This window comes from Canis lupus, chromosome 17, assembly GCF_011100685.1.
Source record: "Canis lupus familiaris isolate Mischka breed German Shepherd chromosome 17, alternate assembly UU_Cfam_GSD_1.0, whole genome shotgun sequence".
NCBI classification, from domain to species: Eukaryota; Metazoa; Chordata; class Mammalia; order Carnivora; family Canidae; genus Canis; species Canis lupus.
Window position 1 is genome coordinate 63,366,712 of NC_049238.1, and position 14,489 is coordinate 63,381,200.

The window sequence follows — 14,489 nt, forward strand, 5'->3', positions numbered from 1 at the left end:
AGAAAAAGAAAAAGAAAAAGAAACAGAGACAGAGACAGAATGGGTGAAGGGTAAAGCAGATTTACATCTCGGGACCTGACCCCTCAATCCTCACTCCTCAATCTCAGTTCTTCATTTGCAAGACAAAACCTTAAGGCCGACTCCCCAGGGCTGTGGCAATTCAGGGTAGAAGGGGCTGGTTTGGGGGGCAAATAGCAAGTGGTCATCCGGTGTCGGTTGTTTTCTCCCTGACTCAATCTCCCCAAAGAACCTTGCAGACTCTTGGAAGGCAGGGAGGCCTTCATACGTTTTTGGTTATTTCCCAAAAGCCAACATAAGAGCCACCTCGTGTTTACTGAAGCGGATCACTTGAGCTGATAACACCTCCAGTGCTCTAACTTGCTCAAGAACCTACAATGGCTCTGAGAACAAAACCAGGCTCTGGAGTCTGACTTTGGGTGTTGGCCAATTACTCTGTGGCCTCTGGGAAGTCACTTAACCTCTCTGAGCCTCAAGCCCCCTTATTTGTGAAATGTTAATAATAGTCGGCTACCTCATACGGTTAGGAGGATAATTCCGGCGAACTGTCCCTCAAAACTGCCGGCTCTAATTATATCCTGTCCCGAACGCTCAGTGTCCCTAAAAGCTTGGCCTCCGCGTTCTCGCGTCTCGGTGTTTCCGACACTCACAGCCCTTCTCCTCAGGGACCCGCCTCAGGCGCCCCGCGCTGACCTGCTCTTCTTCCCCGACTTCTGCGCGTATCGAGCGCCCAGCATTGGTCCAGCGCCCCGGGAGGCCTGGCAGGCTCTGCGTGGAGGAAGTTCAATCAGTTCTCTTATCGAAACCACCAAAAGCGCCCGTAAGGTCTGTCCTACTGCTGTTGCCGTTTTCAAGAACAGGAAACAGGCCCTGAGGGTTCGAGCGACTTCCCCGAGTTCCCCGAACTCCGCGGAGGCCACAGCCCGCGCCCGCGCCCGCGCCCGCGCCCTCGCCCTCGCCCTCACCGCCCGCCCCGCGGCCGCTTCCCGGGCCCGAGGTGCCCCGAGCCGACGCACGCCCGGCCCCGTCCCTCCTCTGCAGGCGCTTCCCCGCTCCTCCGCGCGCCCGTCGCCCCCCACACCTGAGTCGGCCCCCGGGGTGCGCCCCTCCGTCCTCGGCGGCTTTTCCCTTTGCTCCGCCCGGGGCTGAGGGCGGGGGCCGGGGCCGGGGCCGGGGCCGGGGCCGGGGCCCCGCACGCGCGCAGGTCACCGCGAACTCCTGGGACCGGGGACCCGAGGGGCTGGCTCGGCAGAGGCGCGCGGAGCCGGGGCGCCGAGCGCGGGTCGCGCAGGGCCGCGGGTCACGTGGCGGGGAGGGGGCGGCGGCGCGCGCCAGAGCGCGGGCGGGCGGGCGGGCGGGCGCGCGCCTCAGAGCGTGTGGAGGCGCGAGTCGCGATTTGGGCGTCCGGGGGGGGGGGGGGGGGGCGGCGGCCGGGAGGGCCGGCTCCGCCCCCTGTGCGCATGCTCCGGCCCCGCCGATTATAAGGCAGCCCCGCGGGCCCGGCCCCGACAAAGTGCTGGCGAGCTGCGACGTGACCCGCCGGCCGCGTGGGTGCCCGGGGAGCGACCGAGGCAGCTGGCGAAGGACGCGACCTGGCCGCGGGCCCTGCGGAACTCCAGCCGCGTCACGTACACGCTCGGCGGCGCGAGCCGCGCATAACGGTTAGTCGGATAACGGCGGGCGGCGGAGCTCGGCGCGGCCCCCGCCGTCCCCCTGCCTGGGGAGGGAGGGAGCCTCGGGGCGCAGACCTGGGTCGCGGGGGCGGGGGCGGGGGGGGGTCCGGCGGGGTCCGGCGCGGCGTGGTGGCGGCGGGCAGCCGCGTGGTGCCGGAGCGCGGCGTTGGGGAAGGAGACCTGAGGCGATGGAGACGGCGCCTCGCCCCGCCGAGCTGCGGCCCCGTAGTCAGGTGCTGGCCGCCGGCCCGGCCTGGCCCGGCAGAGGAGCTGGGCTTGGGTGCCGGTGACCTTGGGGAAGTAGCGTTTCCTCCCGCGCTCGGGAGCCTCCTCGAGAGATGCTTTTGATTTGGAGGAGGGACGACGTGGGGCCGGTTCACGTGGTGCCTGTGCGCTCTCCTGGCCGCGTCCTGCTCCGAGGGAAGGGACTCGGGGCGGGAGTTACTTGGGACTCGTGGCGCGCCCGCCCCGGCCGCCCGGGCCAGCCAATCCTTGCCTCACCTGGTGACTTGCGAGAGTGGTGTGGGAGCCGCAGCCCCCGCCGCCGAGACGTGACCGCAGGGCTCCCGCGGACTTGGCGGAGGGTCGGGACTGGTGCCGACGAGGACTCTTTGTCATTCAACCTGTGGCTGCTGAACGTCGGCTGCAGCGCCCTCGCGCTCCGGGGCTCGAAGGCGGCCCTGCAGCGAGCAATCTGAAGGGGAGCCTTACACTCGCTCAGATGCACGGCGTTTTGTTCCAAGTACATCTTTTTTTTTTTTTTTCCCCCCACGTGCATTTTAGAGTTTCATTTCTTTGTCACGACTCACTTGGTGTGACAAGCAGTGGCCAGAACTACTGTGTAATTATTTTAGAAGCAAACGAATTTCTACTTGACCCGAGTTTCCAGCGTTTGCTTATAAGAACTAGGTGTCTGTTGATAACAGTAGAATGTTTAGTTACTCTTTACCATAACTAATTTTGAAATTTTTTTTTTCCCAGAAGTTATTCCGGTTTCGAAATAAAATGCGTACACGTCAGTGCCCTGGCAAAACAAATGTGGGCTTAGTAACTACTGGAATGCCATTATAGGGTGAACTCTGAATTGTGTGAGAGTTTGGAAGAGTATGAGTAGGAATTAGGCGTTAATAAACAATGTCAATGTCGTTTACCAGAACTGCAGTGAATTAGAGACTACGTATCTTCTCTTTTTTCGTTTGGCATTCAGTAGTACCCATAAGTCCAAGTCTTAGCCCTGATGTATGACTTTGCCTTCAGATTGCCATAGAAAATATCGGGAATTCAAGACATCTAGCCTTTAATATAGGTAATGTATAGGTATTATTTTAAAATTTAACATACTTCAGTAATTTAGGGTTTAGATAAATGCTGTTCTTTAATCAAATTGCAGTGACTTGTAAAATATGCAACTTAATGGTCTGCAGAGCATTTTGTGAGATTTTTATAGCTGAATGGGTTTAAAGGTTTGGTTGTAAGCTTAACATAATAGGCTCTAGCATCCTTAAACAGATTAAAAAAAATAAAAGGATAAAAAGGGTCATAGGATGAAACAGTTGATAGTGTTTCAGTGGTTTACATGTCTTTTTATCTTCTAAATGTTAATACATATAATATTAACCCTGAAAAAGATCTTAATAACCAGCTAGTTAGGTTCCCTTATTTTACAGATTAGGAAACTGAAGTTGCAGAAGTTAAGGGACTCGGCACTGTAGGTGTGAAAACTTGATGTTTGTGTGGGAATTAATATGTCTTTTGACTCCTATTTAATTAGGTTAGCACTCTTGAGCTTTTTTATTTTTTTTTAAGATTTTATTTATTTATTTGAGACCGAGCATGAATGGGTTGGAGGGCCAAAAGGAGAGGGAGAAGCAGACTCCCTGCTGAGCAGAGAATCCCCTCAGGGCTCAATCCCAAGACCCTGAGATCATGACCGGAGCTGAAGGCAGACGCTTAACTGACTGAGCCACCCAGACGTCCCTACTCTTGAGCTTTCTGTAAAATTGCTAATATGGATATAAATTATTTTATACTAAAATGGGTATCTTGAGAAACTTTTCCAGTTTATGTTCTTCATTTCCATTGTGTTTTCAGTCCACTTTATAATGCATTCCTATGTAGAATTTAGGTCCCTATAAATGCCTTTATGGCCAGTCTGTTATTGTTGCAGAGGAAGACCAGAAAGATGGAACCTTGGATATGAGAAAAACAGACCAGAGTTGTGAATATTTATGTATTCAGCAATTTGTTCTTAGTTACTAGGCACCATGAGAGATTTATTTATTTATTTATTTATTTATTTATTTATTTTTACCATGAGAGATTTAGTATTCAGCAGTGAACAAGTTCTGGCCCTATCCCTCCTAGAGTTTGTGGTTTTAACTGGAGAGCAGATAAATAACAGTGATCACATGTACAGATAGATAAAGTACAGGTTCCTATGGAACAAACAAAAGTGTATTCTGTATGTGTGAGAAGACACCCAACCTAGTGTGAAAGCAATCTGGATAGGCCTCTCTGAGCAAATGCTACTTAACTTTTTAGACTTGAAAGTTAGGAGCTAACTAGGCAAGGAAGTGATGGTAGAGCATTCCAGACACGAATGCTGAAGCTGCAGTCAGAGTACAGGTACATTAGAGAAACTGTAAGAATTTATCAGAGCTAAAGCATAAGAGGGAAAAGGGAAATTAGGGACAGATGGAAGTTGGAGAGGTAGATAATATCAGAAAATGGAAGGCCTTATAAGTCATTTTAAAGGGTTAGGGAAGGGACTAGTTTAAAAATTTAGAGAAGCACTCTTGCCTGGAAGCTGATCAAAAGCAGTTTAAGGGTTGTAAGTGGGATTGGGGATCAGATTTTGCATTTTAGGGTCATCACTCTGTATACAGTGTGGGAAACAGGTTGAAAGGAGGCTGTTGGGAGTCTGTGAGACCATAGAGATAGACAGTAGTGGGAGGACGAAAGAGAGGGGAACATAGGATTCAGTGGTGGAGCCAGAGGTAGGAGACTGAGCCAGCCAGAGTTAATGATATCTCTGAGGTTTCTAACTTGACCAAATATGATTTTATGCTTTATTAGATGGTATAGGTCTCCATTTAAGCAGTGGGGACAACTATGACATTGTATGGCTAGCCCAGGGCTGCAAATGAAACAAATCCATTCCTGTCTTCTTTGTAGTTCTGTTAGTGTTATTGATAATGATGTTTTTTTCTTATTTATTCTGCTTTAAACAATTTATTATCGAAAATTTCAAACACAGGAGCCAGTGTTTCATCTATACCCTTTTCTACACCCCCACAGTTGCTACTGGGTTATTCTGAAATAATGCCTACATATAGAATTACTTCGTCTGTGAATATTTCAGTTATCTAAAAGATAGTCCTAAAAAAAAATCAGCCACATACTGTTTTCTCACTTGTAAAAATCAACATCACCAAATAACCAGGCAATATTCAAATTTTCCTCAGTTGGTTTCTCTTTTCTTTTCTTTTCTTTTCTTTTCTTTTCTTTTCTTTTCAGTAAGCTCTACTTCCAACATGGGGCTTGAGCTCAAGGCCCTGAGATCAAGAGTCACAGGCTCTCATTGACTGAACCAGCCAGGCATACCCCTAAGTTTGTTTTTTGTTTTTTAAGGTCTATTTATTTATTTATTTGAGAGGGAGAGAAAGCAAGGTGGTGGGGAGGGGCAGAGGGATAAGGGAGAGAAACTCAAGCCGACTCCATGCTGAGTGTGGAGCCTGACATGGGACTCAGTTTCACAACCCTTAGATCACGACCTGAGCCAAAACCAAGAGTTGGATGTTCAACCAATTGTACCACCCAGGTGCCCCCCTTCCCCAAGTTGTGTTTAAATAATTGATTTGTTTGATTTGGGATCCAAACATAGTCACACATTTACATTTGGTTGGTATGTCTTTTATTTTTCAAAGATGTTATTTATTTATTCATGAGAGAGAGAGGCAGAGACACAGGCAGAGGGAGAAGTAGGCTCTATGCAAGGAGCCTGACATGGGACTCGATCCTGGGTCTCCAGGATCAGGCCCTGGGCTGAAGGCGGTGCTAAACCGCTGAGCCACCCGGGCTGCCCTGGTATGTCTTTTTTATCTACAGTTTCTTCCTTTCTCATTTTCCTCATAATTTCTTTGCTGAAGAAACCAGGTTAGTTTTTCCTAAAATTTCCCTCATCCTGGATCTTCTGGACTATGTCCCTCTGGAATAGTTTTAACATGTTCTAGTTCAACATGACCCTTGATTCCCTGTATTTCCTATAAATTAGTAGCTAAATTGGAGACTTCAGGCATACTTAGATTAGTTCAGGTTTGATTTCTGAGAGTAGGGACAGTGTGGGGGGAGAGGACAAATATAATTCATAGGTGATGATGTATTATTTTTCTTTCCATCAGGGCGCCTATGTTTGGTTATCACTGATTCTGCTCTATTAACCGTGTGGTTCCACTTTTTCGTTAGTGGTTTGCAAATGGTCTTTTATTCTCTAGAATTCCTTTTTTTTTTTTTTTAAGATTTTATTAGAGAGATGGTGTGGGGGAGAGGCAGAGGGAGAAGGAGAAGCAAGCTCCCCACTGAGCAAGGAGCATGATATGATGCGGTTCCGTCCCAGGACCCTGGGATCATGACCTGAGCCAAAGGCACTTAACTGACTGAGCCACCCAGAAGTCCCTCTCTAACATTCTAGAATACCTCTATAGAGAGAAATAGGGTTTTTTTTTTCCTGTTTTATTTTGAGATTTAATTGACATCACTATATAAGTTTAAGGTGTACAGCATAATGGCTTGACTAGCATATATTGTGAAATGATTGCCACAAAAAAACTTAGTTAGCATCTGTTAGCTCATTAGATAAAAAGAGCAGAAAAAAAATTTTTTTCCTTTTGAACAAAACTCAGGATTTACTCTCTTAACCTTCATATACATCATATAGCAGTGTTAACTGTATTCGTAATGCTGTGCCTCACATCCCTAGTACTTAGCTTATAATTAGAAGTTGGTACCTTCTGATCATCCTCTTCTAAGTGGTTTTTGAATAGTAAGGGCAATTTAAAGTTGGTATGTTTTAATACATTATAAGTGATTGAGACACTATCTTTTTGGAGAAATGTATAGTTAAATGTTTCAAAATATGTCCTCTTTAAAAGTCAGTATTATGTTAAAATGTTTGTAGCACTTGATATTAACATTTCAAATGGTTTTTAGTATTTGGAGTATTTATAATTTCTATTCTTAGATTAATAGGTTTTCTTTTGGTATTCTCTTTGTTGAAAAACTTATTTGTTCCTGTAGCTTTTGGGGAATTTCTGGTAGAATCTCTACCAAATCTAAATTTCTAGCTGTAACCAGAATACAGATTTTAAATTCCGTAAGTACAGAGATTGATTATTCTTATCAATGATCTGCATTTCTAATTATCTCTTGGGCATTTCAAACTTAAAATATTATTTAAGGTTCGTTATTTCTACCTGTTTTCAACTTCCCTTCATCCCCCAAACCTAGTCTTCTGACTACATTCTTTCAGGTAATCAGGCTTTAAAACCTCTGAGTCATCTTCATACTTCCCTAGTCAGGCCCCTGCCCTCCCAAATGCAGTTATGTGTCAAGCCCTTCTCTTTGTTTTCTCTCTTGTGTCCATTCTGTCCCCCATTCCACACACTCCACTTTTCTTTTTTTTTGTTTTCCACTTTTCATTTTTGTTATTACTCTCTAGTTCCTGCTGCTACTATGATTGTTGCGGTTGCCTTGTATCTTCTATCATTGCCATTCCCCATTTCCAGTCTGTTCTGTAATCTGCTACCAGTTTTGGTCATGTCATTTCTCTAATCAGAACCTTCTCATGACTTTCTAGTGCCTACCAAATTTAGTATTTGTCTCGATAGATTTAAGCCTTCTACAATATATGACTCCAAGTTACCCTTCTTGAGTTGTAGGTTATTCTTCTTTTAACTTGTACTGACAAACAGAAATTTTTCTCCATGCTTTTTTCCCTGTAATATTTTTTTTTCTCTTTTCCTGGTCATAGGATCTATTCTATGTATGCCACGATTAGTATAGTTGACATGTTTGAGCCCTTGTGTCCTATAAAGAATTGATGACACAGCAATAATGATCTTAAGGAAATGGTGATTTCTCTTCTGGGGTCACAGTACAATGACAGCATGAGTTCACATCTACCAAGGGGGGAGACTGGCTCCAAGGGCTGAGCTATTGAGGAGTACAACTGACTATTTATGCAGAAGAAGCAGAATCTAGTTGTGTTGGTTGTCGATACTATTCTGTTTCTAATCACAGTTCATGATATTGTTGAATTTAATCTGATTTGATTACAATGACTAGCCTTCATATAAAAGAGAAATTCTTCAAAATGTAGAAGCATTGTAAGCCACATTTTTGATCATTTGTTGAAAAATATTTCTTCCCTTTGATTTTGCTCTTATTGTAAATCACTGAAGATTATTGAGTGAGTGAAAGCTTGATAATACTGCTCAAGTGTGTTAAACTGTTTTTGATCATAACGGGACTTTTTTGTTTGATTAAGTTTTTATTTTAATCCTGATATATTTAACATGGTGTTAATATCACTTTCAGGTATACAGTATAGTGGTTGAACAATTCTGTACATTACTCAGTGTTCATCATGATAAGTGTACTTGTAATAGGGCTTTTGTATGTTGTTTTATATAATTTTGAGACTCAAAGCTTTTACTTTATTAACTTTCTCTTCTGTTCCCCTATCAAGGATTTTTAACCTGGGAATCTACAGATTGGTCGTCCATGATGGATGGAATTCAGGGAGTGTCTGAACTTGCTGGAGAAAAAAAATTACTTCTTTTCATTAACTTCTACATAAAATTTAGATTTCTTTCAACTATGAATGTAGGCAACAAGCCATAGTAGTTTTAGCAGTACCTGTGACTTTGTCACCAATAAAAAACACAAATTTTCACATAATACAGTGGCTGTAGCCATATTGAAATTGTTTAAATTAATTTCTTCAAAGTTACTGTGGTTATTAGATCTTCTAGAGCTTATCTAATTTGTTATTTTTAAAAGCTCATATCGGGACGACTGGGTGGCTCAGCGGTTGAGCGTCTGCCTTTGGCTCAGAGCATGATACCGGGATCCTGGGATCGAGTCCCACATCCGGCTCCCTGCATGGAGCCTGCTTCTCCCTCTGCCTGTGTCTTTGCCTCTCTCTGTGTGTCTCTCATGAATAAATAAAATCTTTTTAAAAAAATAATAAAAATAAAAATAGAAGCACATATCAATTAAAAAGCATATATCAATTAAAAATATTTTAACAATTATACATTTGTATTTTATTTTATGCATTTAAAAATGTCATTCTAACAAGAATAATGACAGGTTTTACCAAACTGTCAAAGGAATCTGTGGCACCAAAGAGCCTAAGGACTTCTAGTCCTAACTCTTATATGTCTTTTCCAATATAAGAATGGTTAGCCAGAACCTGTGATGGAATATAGCATACAAATCATGATGTCACAGGTTTATATAAATAATTTGGCCATTGACTTTTGTATACTAAGTCATCATAAATTTTGATCTCACAGATGATGTGGAACAAAATGCTTATGTGTGTCTGCGGCCATACCACCCTGAATGTGCCTGATCTCATCAAAATGCTTGTGTGTATTCTAAGGGCTAGTAAGATGATTTCTACAAACTTGGGCAGAATAATTTTCCTTTGTATTCAGGAAGCATATGTTTTCATTACTTAAAATTACAGTTTCCAAAATTCTGTGGGGTTTTTTTTTATTAAAAAAAATTATTTTAAATTATTTTAAGTAAGCTCTACACCCAACATGGAGTTTGAACTCACAACCGCAAGATCAAGAGTTTCACAATTCACTGACAAAACTAGCCAGATGCCCCACAAATTCTCTTTTAAGTGCCATAGGTTATTTTTTTTATTTTTTATTTATTTTTAAGTGCCATAAGATAAATGGAATAGGGGTTGTCTTCATTGACTTGGGAGACTTTCTTGCTCTCTTTTGGATATATCAGGAAAGATGCTTCAAATTGCTTTAAATCTTATCTTCACAAGTTCACTTTATTAGATGCAGGCTTTTATTTTGCTCAGCTAGTGAATGCCTAAAGGGGTCAGTGGAATTCAGGTTTGAAATAGCTGCTCTGAAGATTAGAAATACACACCCTTGGGGTGCCTGGCTGGCTCAGCTGGAGGAATGTGCGACTCTTTATTTCAGAGTCGTGAATTTGAGCCCCATATTGGGTGTAGATTACTTAAATAAAAATGAAAGAAAGACACATCCTTTCTATTGTGATTGTGTAATGATGTTGTTTGTATTTATTCTGTCACCTAGAAAACTACTTGATAGAGTTAGTAGAGGGAAAAGGAATGGTTTAACAATTACTGTAATTTCCAAAAAATAAGACAATCATTTGAAAATTGTGTATTTCTAATAAACTGGTAATTATCTTAAAAGACAATATAGTTTTGTCAGCAATTAAAAAGGCTATTTAAGTATATTTTGAGGTGATAATGTTGACTTCTTTTTGCTATGTCTTTAGTGTCTGTGAATATCTTCTAAAGTTTTGAATGTCCACAATAGCCAAACTATGGACAGACCCCAGATGTCCCTCGACAGGTGAATGGATAAAATAGATGTGGTATATATACAGTGGAATATTAGCCATCAAAAAAAATGAATCTTGCCAATTTGCAGCATTGTGGATGGAACTAGAGGATATTATGCTAAGTGAAATAATCAGAGAAAGAGTTGTATGATCTCAATCATATGTGGGACTTAAGAAACAGAATAGAAACAGGAAGGGACTTAAGAAACAGAATAGAAAAAAGAAGGGAAAATTAAAACAAGGTAAAATAAATCAGAGAGGTAGACAAACCAAACTCATAACCATAGGAAACAAACTGAGGGTTGCTGGAAGGGAAGTTGGGGGGGATGGGGTAACTGAATGTCTATACATTAAAGAGGACATGTGATGTAATGAGCCCTGGGTGTTAACTACAACTGATGAATCATTGAACTTTACCTCTGAAACTAATAATACACTATATGTTAATTAATTGAATTTAAGTAAAATTAAATTTTTTTTAAAGCTTTTCAAATATACATTTGGGAATGGTGGATAATGATTTAATGCCAGACAAACAATACTCAATTTTAATACCTTCTGTGGTCTGTACTAATGAAACAAACAAGAAAATAAAGCTTATTTTTTGAGATAATGATAGTCAAAGGTAGCATAATAATGAAGTTCAGACTCATTCAAGGGATATTTATTAAAGAATTACTATGTGTACAAGAAGTTACTAGAAAGGGTGAAGGAATATTTTAAAATATGGTTTGAGAACATTTAGAATGAGAATAAAGCTTTGAAATGAAATGTTAGTGTATTACTACATTGTCTCTAGTCCTCGAAACTTAAGATATGTTTATATGTAAGTATTTCTGTCAGTGAATAGTTAAACTCAGCCTTTTGTAAGAAAAAGAGAAGGTTTCTTTATCTTTTAATGAATTGTAATCCACTTATGCTCCCCACTTAGGGTTCAGAATACTGGAAATGAAGTAGATTCTAGCAGAAATAACACCTATTATATTCAAATACTCATTTATATTTAAAATAATATGGATGACACAACCCTGACAACCTATTTGTAATTTTAATCTAACCAGTACATTTTTTTTTTAGATTCTGGAACAAGACAGATCTTACATTAATAAATTGAAATGGCTCACTTAGATCTTTATTTGGTGAACTTTTTTTTGGATTGTTTAAGAAAAACCATATATACAGGTGTTCTAGGATATAACCTGAAATTCTGCCAAACAGAACCTGCCATTGAAGGATAAAGCCTCCCAACTTCCCTTTCTTTACTACTATCACATTCTTTATTTTATAAAATGTGAAATGGGTCTGTATTTGGAAACTGTTGCCCAAGCAAGAAATAAATTAGCATGTGAAAGGGAATAGGACTTGGCCTAAACATGGACACTAGCCGGTTTTTCAGTCTGTGAGAAGCAGGCAAAAATGAAGCATTTCTGTTGGTGTAATTAATAACTCAGAAAGTGAGACTGATCCGATTAAATTCTATGTGCCAAAAGTTGTATTCAGTAATTTTTTTTTCTTTATTTAAAAACAAGGGGTGCCTGGGTGGCTCAGTTAAGTGTCCAACTCTTGATTTTGGCTTCGGTCATGATCTCAGGGTCATGAGATTGAGCCCTGCGTCAGGCTCCGCACTGGAGGTGAAGCCTGTTTAAGAGTCTCTCCTTTTCCACTTCTCCCCCCTGCTCTCATGCTCGCTCTCTATCTCTCTCTCTTACCAAAAATAAATAACAAATAAAAACCATTTCTGCCTTTTTGACTATATAGAGCACCAGGTCCAGAAAGCATAACATCACATCACTGGAGGATTTTCCCTGGTTGCATATTTTTCTCTTCTCAGAAACTGGGGAAATCAGATTCCCTGAAGTTCATCTAATGCTGACTTTTGGGGGTGGGAGGATGTTAAATTTCTAAAAGTAGTAAGCATAGCCTCTGTCCTTAATTCATGATCTAAAAGTTCACACCTAAACTAATTAGGGAAATAGTTACTTATAAAGAAAGAAAGATACAGTTTAGTATAGAGTTTTGAGAATGCTACCTAAGAAGCACTAAGATGTCATAGAGGAAATTAACTCCATGCAGCATGGTATATTCAGAAAAATAAAGGGTATTGGTGGGCTAGAATAGATTTTTAATATTAGATAAAATTAGAATTATAGAAATTATCAGCAAATGAAAATTTCATTTTTATAAATTACTAAATGCTTTTATATCAATATGTGAATTTGGAATAAGAATGTCCTATCTTTTTGTCTTTGTTTCTGATTTGGTCCATAAGACTAAGGTGTCCTAAAGCAGTGGTGCCTCTTGAATTGTCTTTTTCTCCCTGGGGAATCACACACTTGCCTTTCTCTTCCCTTTGTCTTCATTTACAACCGAGATTACCCGAAGTGTGTGATTCTATCATGAATTGTAAAAAGGTACTTCAAAAGTCCCTCACCGGATACCTGGGTGGCTCAGTTGGTTAAGTGTCTGCCTTGGGCTCAAGTCATGATCCTGGGGTCCTGGGATCGAGTCCCACATCAGGTCCCCTGTTTACTTGGGGAGACAGCTTCTCCCTCTGCCTCTCTCTGTCTCTCATGAATAAATAAAATCTTAAAAAAAAAGAAAAAACCCACACAAGTCCCTTACCTTTCCTTCTTCTACTTCCAACTCTTACATAGTAGCATTACCAGAATATCTCCTTTTTCTCTTTCCTTCTTTCCTCTCTGGTTTATGAGACAAAAATCCTTATAAGGATTTTGCTAGTGTGAGAAGTACTAATGATACAACAGTATGAAGGAAAAAGAAACTTGTAAGTACACATTTTAATCATGATTGATGTAATAAAAAATTGGTTCTACTAACTTAAAGCTTTGAAATATCTGTAGGAGTTATTTTCTAATTTCTGGACATTCTCATCTACCTCCTTATTCCCACAAGTAAGCCCCACTGTTGAAGAGAACTAACTTGATTTCATGGGTTTTGTCTTAGTTTATTTTTTTTTAAGAGTTTATTTATTCATGAGACACACAGAGAGACACAGGCAGAGGGAGAAGCAGGCTCCCTGCAGGGAGCCCAGTGCGAGACTCGATCCCAGGACCCCGAGATCATGCCCTGAGCCAAAGGCAGTCACTCAACCACTGAGCCACCCAGGCATCCCTGTCTTAGTTTAGTATACTGTTGTTTTCCAATATAGATTACAAACATACATTACTTTAACTTCTCTGTGATGAGACTTTGAGGGTAACCTACATGGTTAACCACAGTGAAGTGGAAAAGTTCTCTGAAGTTAGGGGTTTGCAGTAAAAAGTAAAAATGAGTTTGCCAGTTCATTTGACCAAGTGTCCAATTTTAGCCCAGAAATCTTAATGCTGAGCCCTAAGTAACCCACAGACCTGTTATATTGAAGAGTTACCTGTTTTTTAATTCATCTGATGTTAAGTAATTCATGAACTTTAAATATAGGAAAAAAATGAAGATGTCAGTCATTATCTGTCTTAACATAAACCTTACCGTAAAGTAGAAAGCCACTATTGAGAAATAATACTGTAGATCTGGACACATAGCAGAAAAATGTTTCTGTGGGGACACCTGGGTGGCTTAGCAGTTGAGCATCTGCCTTTGGCTCAGGGCATGATCCCCGGAGTTCCAGGATCGAGTCCTTCATTGGGCTCCCTGCAGGGAGTCTGCTTCTCCCTCTGCCTATGTCTCTGCCTCTTTCTCTGTGCCTCTCATGAATAAATCTTTAAAAAAATGTTTCTGATACTGAATGGAAATAGGCTATAAAGCAGCATAAAATACAATCCCATGTTTATATTACATATATGCATATATATGACTATTCTAGAAATAAGTTTAAGAGAATTTTCTTCAAAATGTGAATAATGGGACGCCTGGATGGCTCAGCGGTTTGACGTCTCCCTTTGTCTCAGGGCGTGATCCTGGAGTCCCTGGATCAAGTCCCACATCGGGCTCCCTGCCTGGAGACTGCTTCCCCCTCTGCCTATGTCTCTGCCTCTCTCTCTCTCTCTCTCTATCTCTCATGAATAGATAAAATCTTTTTTAAAAATATGTGAATAATTAATATGAGGATGGTAGAATGACAGGCAAGAATCTTTTTAAAAAGATTTATTTATTTGAGAGAGAATCCTCAAGCAGACTCCCTGCTGAGCACAGAACCTCACATGGGGCTTGATCCCTGAA

At 41.5% G+C, this 14,489-nt stretch overlaps 2 protein-coding genes across 16 annotated transcripts in view; one reads left to right on the forward strand and one right to left on the reverse strand.

Annotated features, from left to right (window-relative positions):
• LRIG2 (leucine rich repeats and immunoglobulin like domains 2) overlaps positions 1-1,235 on the reverse strand; it is a 153,660-nt gene extending 152,425 nt beyond the window's left edge. For 3 of the 10 annotated variants that reach the window (XM_038562320.1, XM_038562301.1, XM_038562303.1), the window contains exon 1: positions 533-672. Coding sequence is in view for 2 of the 10 variants with exons in the window: in XM_038562311.1 (XP_038418239.1) it covers positions 712-755 (44 nt within the window). In the remaining 8 variants the exon portion in view is untranslated. Of the gene's footprint in view, positions 1-532; positions 869-1,099 lie in introns of those variants that run through there. The other 7 variants (XM_038562321.1, XM_038562305.1, XM_038562311.1 and 4 more) reach the window with 6 other exon arrangements.
• Positions 1-14,489, forward strand: part of SLC16A1 (solute carrier family 16 member 1) — a 58,317-nt gene that overhangs the window by 3,836 nt on the left and 39,992 nt on the right. For 2 of the 6 annotated variants that reach the window (XM_038562336.1, XM_038562331.1), the window contains exon 1: positions 1,529-1,679. The exons of 1 other annotated variant lie outside the window; for it this stretch is intronic. The gene's annotated coding sequence lies outside the window, so the exon portion shown is untranslated. Of the gene's footprint in view, positions 1-708; positions 844-1,528; positions 1,680-1,911; positions 2,434-2,457; positions 2,998-14,489 lie in introns of those variants that run through there. 3 more of the 6 variants (XM_038562334.1, XM_038562335.1, XM_038562332.1) reach the window with 3 other exon arrangements.